At 39.8% G+C, this 13,341-nt stretch overlaps 1 protein-coding gene across 1 annotated transcript in view; it reads right to left on the bottom strand.

Annotated features, from left to right (window-relative positions):
- Positions 1-13,341, bottom strand: part of NPNT (nephronectin) — a 69,710-nt gene that overhangs the window by 30,844 nt on the left and 25,525 nt on the right. The window contains exon 4 of the mRNA XM_035894685.1: positions 4,645-4,737. Coding sequence (XP_035750578.1) covers positions 4,645-4,737 — 93 coding nt within the window. The remainder of the gene's footprint in view (positions 1-4,644; positions 4,738-13,341) is intronic.

Genomic DNA, 13,341 nt, shown 5'->3' with positions numbered 1-13,341 from the left:
ATTTATATGCTCTTTGTGTGTTTCTTGTTCCTTAAGTAAGGTCTATTTTTTCCACAAACAGGTTCAGGCTAATGTTAGCAGTCAACAGAAATCAGCCACAGCAACATACCTCTTGAACAAATGCTGGTTACTTATCAATTGTGTATTTCAAGCAACATCTAACATCTCAGTATAAACGTCTGTGCATCAAAAGAAGAAGTAAGAAAACAGCAGAAGTTTCCTCTAAAAAAATTGAAAGCTAAAATGTATAAACTCAAAGGGTAATAACACTTTGACATCATTTTTCTTTCTAATAAAACATAATTTCTTTTAGTCACTTACAAGCTCACGCTGGAATTTAAAATATAAAGCCCAACACTATTAGAACGTTTAATAAATCCTTTTAATTGCTTTGTGAGAATGTCCACTCACTGTCCTGCACTTGAGAATTTCATTGTTCAACTACTTAAACTCTCAAGTTGCCTGTAATTGGACAGTCAATGCAAAACCAGCATTCTTCATTTCAAAATACCGTAAGACAGTACTGTACCTGAAAGCAGACAGACGGTTTGGGACACTATGGAAAGCAGGTCTGTAACATAAACGCAGGCTGCTGAGCACAAGTACTTTATTTTCAAAGAAATGAAATGAAAATGTGAATGCAAGGCAAGGACAAGAGTGCTATACTGGTAAATCCACATGTGATGACTTTGGCTACTGTGTGGCACCACACAGGACCTTGGATAATGACCAGCTTCAGCACACACCTAGCAATGGGGCACTTATTCCTAGGAAGATGCAATACACTCACTCCGCTTTTTTCTTTAATTAGCTTCTGCAGAAGACTCCTGCACTCAGGCCTTTTCTGCCTTTTTCTGCCTATTAGCTAATTTGGATCAGGCAACACAGAGGCAAATATTCAATATCAAATTTACTCAGACTTTGAAAATAGAAAACCAGGGACCAGAAACCAAGTAAGAAATTAAACTGTTATAACCACAGCATAAACAGTAGATCAGCTTTCACTTCCAGCAACTATCATCACACTACCACGCCAAACTCAAGAGATTTATATCACCCTAACAGAGTTTTGTTCACATCACTTAGTCTGATTTATCAACAGCTGCCACATGTAGAAGTTAACAACCCTCATTTACTTCAACTTCCAGCTTTATGTAAATCACAGTTTTGTCTTTATCTAACCTGATAAACAATTCCAATTATTTTCACCTTACAAAAGAACTCAGAAACAAATAACAAGTGCAGATCCTGAAAGAAGAGCAGAGGAAAGAAAGAAAAGCAAGTTACAACCATGAGTATGATGGAGAGTTGAGCCTTTTTGGAATACAGGCAACACATCTAGGAAATACAATCAGTTATTTGCTCTGCATGCTAATGACACTGCAGGTTCAGCTTTTGCATCACAGCCATCGGTCTATTAGCCTCCAACCCCTTTGCAAGAAATGGTATTACTGTTCCAAGCCGTGCAGGTAGCAGGAGCACGCCACCTGAAATACAGGAGCATCTCACCCCTCGATGCTATATTTCTTGCATGATGATCCAGGGGTCGGAATAGAAGTGCTTCACTGCTCTGACCAGGTGCATACAGGTTCTCATCTTCACAGGATGGGAAGAAGGCATAATAAAAATGAAATCACCAGATCTTTGTCATATGCATTACTTCATCACTGAAGACACATATATATACACACACATATTTATCTTTCAAGTGCTGACAAGAATTGCATTACAAAAAGAGAAAGTTGCAAACTTTGCATCACGTTCCTGGAACATGCAGGGTAAGTTTTAGAGAAGTTACAGAAAAGTGGCCTTACGTTCTTTCCATAAAGACAACCTTTCCCAGCCACATGAAGTTAACCTGCATGTGCTTTAGACCACTAGCAAAAATCACAAGTTTTCAACTATTTGTATTAGTCTGTGAACATAGATCTTACTGAAGAGCAGGTATCAATTTTCTGATTAACACATTTTGAAAGAAGTATTAGTTCCATTATTATTACTATAAATGAGAGAGCTGGCACAGGGTATTTTCTTTCAAGTTGCTCAGTTCTTAACCCGTTACAGCTGTAAAGCTGGATCAAAAAGCTAGAAGAGAAACACTAAAGCCACTCAGATTTGAATGCTACGGGGAGAGCACATGGTTAGCTCTTGTGCAAAGTCACTGCAATTTAATTGCTGGTGATAGCAACATAATAAAAGAAGTATCAGCTAATCCTAACTTCTGACTGACCTAAAGCAAGAATCTAGATTGCCAGAGCAGCTGCAGTGCCACTGGAAAAGGACAAGCATCCAGGCATCATCACACAGTCAGGGTTCAACAATTCTGCTGTGAGGCTGGGTTCTTCTCTTAGACTGGTCCCTGGAATATGGCTTGATCCACGAGGCCCATGAACAGATGAGATGTAAAGCCTGTTTATCAGTGCTTGTACTCAAAGAATGCCATTCACCAAGAACCTGAGGATATGTTACAGTCCAGCACCATTCCAGCTCTGGAGCCCTCAGCACAAGAAGGACATGGAACTGTTGGAGCGGGTCCAGAGGAGGGCTACAAAAATGATCCGAGGGCTGGAGCACCTCTCCTATGAGGACAGGCTGAGAGAGTTGGGCTTGTTCAGCCTGGAGAAGAGAAGGCTGTGGGGAGACCTGATTATGGCCTTTCAGTACCTAAAGGGGGCCTATAGCAAAGATGGGGAAAATCTTTTTAGTAGGGCCAGCTGTGACAGGACAAGGGGTAATGGCTTTAAACTAAAACAGGGTAGGTTTAGACTGGATATAAGGAAGAAGTTCTTTACAATGAGGGTGGTAAAACACTGGAACAGGTTGCCCAGAGAGGTAGTAGAGGCCCCATCCCTGGAAACATTCAAGACCCGGTTGGACGGGGCTCTGAGCAACCTGATCTAGTTAGCGGTGTCCCTGCTCACTGCAGGGGGGTTGGACTAGATGACCTCTAGGGGTCCCTTCCAACCCAAAACATTCTATGATTCATTCAGACATCCTAGAAAGACCTCTCCTTTCTGTTATTACTAATTGTTATTCCAGAACAGAAACGAGAAAGATGGCCCACAGACTGAACAGGACAGATGCTATATGAAGGTATAATAACATAGGTTACCTATGTGCAATACCTATGCGGTTACCCTGTGCCCTTTCAATTTCCTCCCAGCAAAAGCAGACTCTGTATCACACACTATGCACTTTCAGGTCTTGTCCTAACATGGAATCAGCACATGGCAAGAACACTTACCCTGACCCCAGGAACAGCTCAAGGGTCTCACCATATAATAGAATAGGTATAGGCTGTAGTGACCTGAGCTGGTGTACATTTGGGACACCACAGCCAGCAGGCATCTTGGAAACCACATTCACATCTGTCATGGCAACTTTGCCACTGATACCGTTCAAGAATATTTGATCAATACTGCCTGAAAGGCTTCCTTTAATTACTTATCACCACATCTTTTTTCCTTCCTTAGCATTTAGTGGAAAGTGAATAGTTTAGTTCAAGACTGCAGCCTCCCGCAATTTGAACAGTGTTCTGTTGATATTAAGGTAATTAGTACATATAAAACCTGTTACATATACATATAACAACTGTTAGCTCACTGCACTGTTTTCTAAAAAAGTTCCAGAGTGACCAAAACAGGTGTATAATAATAATAAAATTGTAACAAACCATCCCTTAAAATGTCAGCCCGGAGTAAAGGGAAAAGGAGACAGGATAACTTGAGAGATGACAGAATAAATGAAAAATTAAAGCAAAACTGAAAAATGAAACATTCATTTCCACATCAGTTTGGGAAGGATTAGTAAATCTGAAAATAAATATGTATCTATTGTTAGAGAAAATAATTCACTCTAAAATCAACGTGTCAAAAGAAGGTTTGCAAATATCAGGGTACATTTTTGAATAACATAGTTCTAAACGTCACGCTTTTCTACCATGCTTCCTCAGCACTCTCAGAAAATGTGAACTTTTTCTGTAGGCTGAGACAGCGGGAAAAGAGAATAGTCTTCCGGAGACATCTTTGTATGTGAACATGTCTTAGGCATCAAAATCTAATAAATCATGTATTATAATTCTGTTTTATACTCTGTTGTCATTATATCATTCCATGTTTTGGAGATCCTTTTTGGCAAAAAACCGCAATGAAACTATAATTCAGTAAGAGAACACTTTATGTTTCCGACTCTGAAGCACACACTACAGTTTATTGGTACCCAGCTAGTTCAGGATTAAAAACACAAAAATCAGAATGCCTGAATAATTTTTTTTTTTAATTAAACAAGTGTTATTTCATTATTCAAACCTGAAAATTGCGACTTTATGAAATAACAACCCTAGCTACAGGATTTAAATCATTTGAATCAGTTTCAGGAGAGGATGTAAATACACCGTTTACATTAGTCTCATTGATTTCATCTGAATGAAAGCAATTTTTCCCCTGTGTTATCCCACTGCAGATGTCATTCTCTCTACAGACGTCAGTCCCAATATCAGAATAGCTACACCAGTAACAGACCTGGCATACGAGTTCATTACCCTATAAACGCGGGCAGCGTACACAGCATTTGAGGGGGAGGGGGATCAACAATATTTCTGTGATTTCAAGAAGAAATTCTCTTTCTTGGACTTCACGTTCTTACCTTGGTTGCAGGTTTTTCCAGTGTATCCCGGGTGGCACTTACACTTGTTTGGCCCAACGCATTCACCATGTTTGCATCCTGGCTGGCATATAGCTGCAAATAAAGGAATACTCATTATTCTTCCACTCTGGTCACAGCTGACAGCGCTTTACTTTGAAACAAGTGGCAATGACCTAACAAAGAGCACCCTTTATGTTCCTCCCTTCAGCATCATTATATGCTTCAAATACTACTGTTCAAACATCAGGTGCACTTTCAAAAATAACCACCCCCCCAATACATGTGGGAAGAGCGAGATACTTGTTAGTAGTCTATTTCTGTACAACACTACATTGTGCTGTTTCTGGGATATTAAACCCTTTTAATACCTAATCAGCAAGCGGGCGCCGTGCCTTCTCTTGCTCTCTCTATGTATGTAGGTACTGTGGACTGGGTAAGAGCAAAAGCAACACTGACTGTAATGTGCTGCTTTATCACTGCACACATTCAAGTCACTTCTACTCAGAACATTTCAAGCATTTATTACCCAACTTGCTGTACGGATACAGTCTCAGAATGTGAAGTTATGGTCTATTTGGCTTCCAGAGTCAAATTTGCCAGGTAATTTCTAATTTCCCAAACGGAGCATAAATACAGAACTCCAAGAAATAATAGTTAGGAAGCCATTTTTTGGTACCTCTCTCAATACAGCATGAATAAAATTCATAAAAAGAACTTTTAAAACTTCAATAATGAAACAAGCATTGCTTTTGAAGAAATAAAAGAATTCATGCGCAAATGTATTTCTACTGATGTAGGATTAACTAACAGGAATATTTTCAGAGTGCAGCGAATCCTGCATAAGTCTCAAAACCATTTTACAGCTGGAAATTTTTAACAGCATTTCCAAGTCTTTTTTATTAGAAATGTCTTTCAAATACTAAGCATACCGTTTCAACCGACTGGAAAACTAAAGCATTTACTAGGCTTTAAAATGTTGTTTACCATTATATGACAAAAAACACAGATGCAAAATTCTGGTGAGCTTAATGTTTAAGCAAGATGGACACAAATTAGACAGAAATAAGAGGGCATCATAACTTGAATACCCTGTAATCAGGATTTACTCTTTACCCTGGCTTTAAGTTCATTTTCTAAACTAACAGTATCATTTGGAATTTGCAAATTAATTAACTAGATCCAGCTGTAATATTAATTAATCTGACAACAGGCTGTATCATAAAACTGGATGTATTAAGGATGTAATTTAACAGAAATCTGCCAGAAGGCACTCAAATATGTAGCTTGCATTCTAGCCAAGCTGTTCAACAGGGTTGAATTAAACAAAATTACGACAGAATCAAGAGATTAGTTTTGGTTGTGGAAGAACTATGCAAATACATCTCCAATGTTCTAAAATCTTTTCCATAAGACTCAAACCATCCAGAATCAGCAGTTCCCACAAATGCATCCACAGAAGCAACTGTTAGCATAGAAGGAGTTTGCTCCAGTTTTAGGACTGCATTTGCTCTTTATTATCAGGGCATTTTTTTGTTTAAACATTTTATATATATATGGCCAGTGATATCCCCTGCAAACATAAAATGCTGTTTTAAATAAAATGCTGGTTTAAATCTACAGCACTGCTCTTTATGGATCTTCCTAACAGTCTCTTTCTGAAAAATGTCTTAAGGAAAATCTTAAAAGGCAACAGATAGGCATGTTTCTAGTTAATGCAAGATATTTTTTTTTTCCAGTAAACACCGTCCAGAAACAAAGAAATGGGATTCAGATTGAGAAACACCACTCAATTAAAGCTTTAGGAAACGGGCTGCTTAGACTACTAAAGGGTATGTTTCAAAAAGCATGCCCTTGGGTAATGGACAGATTTGGCTGAAGAGCAATTGATATAACATGAAAAACTTCTAGAACATTGTACTTGGAAATAATACTGCTTTTTCAATCACTATGGTCATAAACAAACAAAAAAAAAAGATCATCTCTTATCATCTTTACACTGAGATCATCCTTACACTGAGACTCTTATCTTCCTGACATCATAGACGAAAGTCTAATTAGAGGTGATGGCGGCAAAACAAAGACTATGAAAGATGAACTTCATGACGTTGAAGTCACTGGGGAAAAAGAGAAAGATGTGATCTAAACTACAGTAGAGAAACAGAAATGAGTAAGTTTTTGAAAGCCGCCATGAAATTTTAACTGCACTTTAGAGAAAATCCATATTGTGGAGCAGGATACAGTTAGGTAATAATTACTGTTTAAAAGACACAAAGCACTGTGGGATCAGCTTGGTGTGAAGTGTTACAGTTCAGTAGCTGAACCTGTCGCAACTTTCATTTAGCTGACTTTTTTGAAGTCTTGGTCCCTCCCTCAATACATATAGTAAATTAGCAGCAGCTCAGATAGAGAAAAAAGATTTCGCACTTGAAGATGAAAAGCCTTGTAAAATTCTGCAATGATATGTCCTGGTTTCAGCTGGGACAGAGTTAATTTTCTTCCTAGTAGCTGGCACAGTGCCGTGTTTTGGATTTGGTACAAGAAGAATGCTGATAACACACTGATATTTTAGTTGTTGCTGGGTAGTGCTTAGACTGGCCAAGGACTTCTCAGCTCTCAGCTCTGCCAGTGCACAAGAAGCTGGGAGGGGGCACAGCCAGGACAGCTGACCCAAACTGGCCAAAGGGCTATTTCACCATATGACGTCATGCTCAGCATATAAAGCTGGGGGAAGAAGAAGGAAGGGGGAGGACGCTCGGAGTGATGGCGTTTGTCTTCCCAAGCAACCATTATGAGTGATGGAGCCCTGCTTTCCTGGGGATGGCTGAGCACCTGCCTGCCAGTGGGAAATGGTGAATTAATTCCTTGCTTTGCTTTGCTTGCATGCGCGGCTTTTGCTTTCCCTATTAAACTGCCTTTATCTCAACCCACGAGTTTTCTCGCTTTCCTGATTCTCTCCCCCATGCCCTTGTGGGGGGAGTGAGCAAGCGGCTGCATGGTGCTGAGTTGCCAGACGGGTTAAACCATGACACTCCTCTAATTCAGGTCACGTAAGTTTGCATTAGGAATCGGATGTTTTGCTTAATTCTCTCAGTTAACCAAGTAGGTCAGATACGGTACTAGAACAAAAATTATGTATTAGTATTTATTCAAAAGAAATAACATACAAATATGTACAGATATGATACACATAACAAGGGCCATGTTATTAAATCAAGGAATTAGATCTATGGGATGTTCAAGAGATCATCTAGTCCAATACATCTCAACAAACTTAGCTCCATACTATGCGGTATTCAATGTCCTACATGACATACAGGTGGGTAGCTTCTGATCTAGTTTACCTCCTAGTCTCAAGACATAATGAAGAAAGGCACTTAAATCACCTGACAGATAGGTGTCTCTCCTGTTTTTAAAAGTCTCCGTTAAAGGAGATGTCAGCGCCTCAGCAGTCTAGAGCTTAAGAATCTCTACTACCACAAGGAAAGTATCCTAATGATCAGCAAACCACTATCCATAAAGTCTAAGTCATCATAAAATGCATTTTTGCACATTAAACAGGTATTTGGAAACCAATGTTTGCTGCCAAACACTGTACTTGAAGAAATCCTGTTTATTAGCTTATATTCTGTGCACTTTGGCTACTTAAGTATTATGCATCTTATTTATATACAGCTGCTGGAATTCAATACAATGTTAAAACTGAAGTATTTCTATACAAAAGCGCTTTGTAGTAAGCTTAGCAACATCCATTTTTTTTAGTAGGGCCAGCTGTGACAAGACAAGGGGTAATGGTTTTAAACTAAACCAGGGTAGGTTTAGACTAGATATAAGGAAGAAATTCTTTACAATGAGGGTGGTAAAACACTGGAACATTTTATTGTTCTTTCCCAGAACTATAGCAGAAACTGCCTAAAGGTTTTGGAAACATTTTGCTATGTTTTCACTCCTGCAGCATTTCACTCTCCCAGCTAATTGGGGTGAACTGATATGCAGCAATATGCACCCTGGCATTTATTCAGGGCCAGGTTGGACGGGGCTCTGAGCAACCTGATCTAGTTAGCGGTGTCCCTGCTCCTGCAGGGGGTTTGGACTAGATGACCTCTAGGGGTCCCTTCCAACCCCAAACATTCTATGATTCTATGATCCATAGCTCCGCCAACACCACAGATAGAACCCACAGCATTTCCCATCACGAATCACCAAGCAATTTGTATATCCTCCCATTAACTCGAATGGGGCTTTGCATGGTGCTTAGGACTTAATAAGCAGATGGGGTTCAGCCAGGTTTGCACACCTGGCTGGGGTCCCACTGGTGACATCCACATGCCCTTCCCACTGACCTCCACCAGAGCCACCAGGGCCAGAGAGGTGGGGTGGCTCAGGCTCTGCCATCCACAGCCTGCAAACACTCCCTCCTCCAAAGCAGCCGCCCCTGTGCGGCAGCAGATACACTCCCTGACTCCCAAAGGGTTCCCTTCGAACACAGCCAACTATGAGATCCAGGTGTAAAAATAAGCTTGAGCCCGACTTTCAGCATTTCTTTAAGGAGCAGGCAATTACTTCAGCTGTTTGGTAGGAGTCTAGGCATATACTATGCATGCTGATGTGACTGGGGTTTTTCTTTGAATTTTCCACTCCACTTACTTTCTTGCAAAATTCCAGGTAGAACAGAATAGAACAGAATTAAACAATTCAGTTGCTGTGCTCACGCACAAACACACGGAGTTTATCCATTTTAACGCAATTAGACTCATAAGTAGTGGGGAAAAAAGTCTTCCAACTAATATTCTTTGCATCTTGGCAATTAAAAAATTCCCCCACAACCGACCATGACAACCAATAGAATATCATTTCCCTCCAATCAACTCACATTTGCAATGACTGAAATAAGCCATGTCCATGGACTTCAGCCTGCTACATAACACTCACTTCCCTACCAGGCAAGAAGGAAAGGTAGACAGCGGAGCGTTACCCTGGGCTGAGAAAGTCCTCTCTTACACACTTAGGGCAATGAAGTCCAGAAGATAAGAGTCTGAAAAGATTGCCAAAAAGAAGCAAAAACTTTCTAGTCTTTATAATAGCAATTGTTTTAAACAAAAGTTAAAATTACACTTGTATAGACAAGTGCCAGTATAACCAAGAATGCCAATTTATTGTTGAATCGATATCAACAAAGACCTACCATTTCTCCATGGATTCCTCTCTGAAAGCATTTAAACTGGCACTCCCATCGGGTAGCAATGTGGACTGAGATAGAAGGAAAGAAATCCTAAGCACAGCTATTTTCTTCTTTACTCAACTGCTGCATATTTATCGAGGCCATAGAATAAACTACAACTAAATTTTCCATTTCATTTTGTTGCCCAATTCATTCAAGAGATATCAGCAAATAAACTCTGGTCTCACCATTATTCATTTCAATATGATCATTCAAAATCCTCTTTTTGGGCCAGATTCAAAGACTTGCTCTGCCTCAGTTCCCACTGACTTCAATGGAGTCAAGGAGGCATCCTAAAGCTTTTTATATGGCCATAAAACCTAACCGAGTACCTATTTTAAAGGTTGGCAAGGACTACGTTTTCCTCCAAAATAAGACGATAAATACCACATTTTAAGTCTCACTTAAACTTCAGGCCAAATTAAACTTCCTGTAAAAATAACACAAGGAATTGAAACATTAATGAGTGGTTTGGGCTTAGGGTTGGGGATTTTTTCCAAGTGTGGGAGAGAGGGAGAAAAGAGTTTCTGGTGAAATACATGTGCTGTTAGCACGTGTTATGCTTGTGTAAAAGCCAGAAGCCACTAATCTTCCCAGCCACTGCTAGCTGCTAGTGGTGTCTCAGCATGACTCAACCATTCTGAGTTATTATTTTTTAATCATTGCATAAATACAATAAATGAAAAACATATTCAATCAATTCATTATGGGTCTGTAATGTCAGGGGTTTTAAATTTCATCTGTATTTTCTCTCTGCACACAATTCCCTCAGAACTGCTTTGGAAGTCCTGCTCAGGTTTTGTCAGTTCCTCTGCGCTAAGCTGCCCACCTTTTGAGGGCATGGGTGACTATCACGTGCTGTGCCCTCTATTCCTTCTTATCTAGAATTTTTAACGTTAATGATTTCTTTCATGATTACCAAACACTGTTTGGTGGAGTCCTAACCAGTCGGTTGCACTTCCTACCTGCCTAACTCCTCCTCTTCGTTTGTGGCCAAGAATGGAAATCCTTAAGCTTTCTTAGTAACGTATCTCTACCAATTTAACTCTTCTTTGGCTTTCCAAGACTCCTAGCTATGTCTTTAATCATAACAGCCTGGCGTATAATTCTGTGTATAATTCCTACATTCTTTTTCTCTGCTTTGTCTCTTAGTTTCTGTTCCTTAATAGTTGTTTCTTATTCCTTGCATTTGCTTTCTTACACGATGCCCACAAGAGGGTTTCACTGACAGAAGTTGCCTTCACATTCTTTAATTGCTCTTTCTGCATCCTTCCACTCAAATATACCTCAAAATGCCAGACTGCAGATGTCCAAACTGTCAATGAACTTCTATTTTCACACCCTGAAGCCTAAAAATATGCATAAGAATACCTGCATCTGAAACAAACTATGCCGACCACCTGCCTAAATGGTCTTGCTTCTGCCCTCTCTTCCCAAGTAACACACAGCCCCTTATTTATTCTGACCCTAAATCCCAGCTCCTTCAAATTCAGTTTGCCCAAAACCAGAAAGTAATTCGTGCACCAGCCCGGAGATGATTACATACTATTCAGCTTCACAGACCTTTATGGGATCTGCTTACACTGCTGAATGCAGCACAGACTTTCAATCATAAGATCGCTACTTGTGTTCCCCCAGTGCCAACTTTATAACAAGACTTGCATGTTGGTGAAACAAGCTTTCCTCTATGCTTCCTCCCTCACCTGAAACTGGCTCCCTTTTTCCTGTGGTGCTAACAGACCACAACCTCAAGTTCTACACTCCTCTTCCTCAGAGCCGGCTTCAGCTCACATCTGTCTATTTCTATTTACTTTTTGCAATTCTTTGCAATTTATGGAAATAGCATAAACACACACGCAGAAAAATAAATCTGTCTTATTCACAGTAATTTTGATCTAGGATCCCAAAGGCATGAGCTAATTTGTAAAATAAATCACTGCAGCTCTTTCAGAATTATGTGTTTCTTTTTGTTCAACTATATACAAATGCAGGCAAATGCATAAAGTTTAACCTACCACACAGTTACCAGTAGGTGATAAAAATGTCATACCCATAACTCACATTACTGAATTACTTCTGAAGAAAATAACTTTGCTTCCCAAATAAGTGAACTAGCAGTCACAATGTATATCTCTGCAGAGCTTAATAAGCCTGACTAGGGCAACTGAGTATTAATTTTCAGATAATTTCATATACAAAACATTCCTTACTCTATTTTTTGAAAGATAATAAATGTCCTTGACCGACTTCTGTAACTAGAGACCGATAACATCATCAGATAAAATGGTAGTATCTAATGCCTGGGTATTTTTTTTCACAAATTATTCGCACTTAGTTGTTACATTCATGATAACAAATGTTGTCAAAACACACGCTTAAGCTTCCATCTAAAACATACGGTTCCATTAAGTAAGCGGCTCCTAATTTTTCATGCACAACTACTACATTTCCCTGGGTAAATCAGTTACTCAGTTTGCACATATGATTCTGGTAACAGCACATTAACATGACAAACTGCAACCAGTGTGGGCTATTCATTGCGGCAAATTCTTTGCTTGCCCGTGACTGCTGCCAAATGTGTTTCTAAACTGCATACACAAATCCAGACCCTGGTTCATTAATGCCTTGCTATTCAGAACAGCACTTAAAAGCGTGCATAACTTAAGCATGGGTAACACCAAAATCAATAGGATTTAATGAAGTCAGTGAAAGTTAATCTAATGCTTATGCACTTTTTTTAAAAATCAGTGAAAGTTTGATCTAACACAATGCGAAATTAGAAAAGCAAGAAATATTTCATGCCTTGTCAATCTTTTCATGTTTGCATTTCAAGTGGCTCATGATAATTGCTTAAAGAATGGCGTTCTATCATCTCAAATGCCTGTTACTTGAATCTTTCTGTGTGCCTGCTGAATTCCTGCAGGTAGAAGCAGGGTACCACGAGTGTCTCTATGTGTGGTGGCAAAAACCAAACTGGGCCCTATTGCTATTTTGTTTATTAGAATGTAACACCCACTGAGTTATGTCCCTGTCAGAGTAACAAAGCTGACTTTCACAGACAGACAAACAGCCGATTCCTTTGCTCCCCTTTCTGAAGACTGGTACTCCCACCACGGGAATAAGTAAACACAACGTATCAATTCCTAAACAGCCCAGACAACAGCCCCGGGTACCAATGTAAACTACTGTTGATTTCATTTTGTTCTAACACATCAGGCTGTACACTGCTGTAGAGCCGGGGCTGTAAAGTTTCCCTGGTGTGGGAATGACAACTCATAGTGGGGGGGCAAAGCAGGCAACGGGGGGGCAGCAAGTGCTTCAGCCATCCCAAACTAGCCTCCCACTGCACCCGACCCAATGCTGTGAAAGCAAATTAGGCCTCCTCAGTCTGACAGCTTGTAAATATGATGCTGGGAGTATAAACAGTTTGCAGGAAGGAAAAAATACTGCCTGGGGGCTTGAGGTTAAAATAAAAAAAA

Source organism: Egretta garzetta, unplaced genomic scaffold, assembly GCF_000687185.1.
Source record: "Egretta garzetta isolate BGI_Z169 unplaced genomic scaffold, ASM68718v1 scaffold620, whole genome shotgun sequence".
NCBI classification, from domain to species: Eukaryota; Metazoa; Chordata; class Aves; order Pelecaniformes; family Ardeidae; genus Egretta; species Egretta garzetta.
The sequence above is the reverse complement of the archived record's forward strand: the minus strand, read 5'-3'. Positions and strand labels throughout refer to the sequence as shown.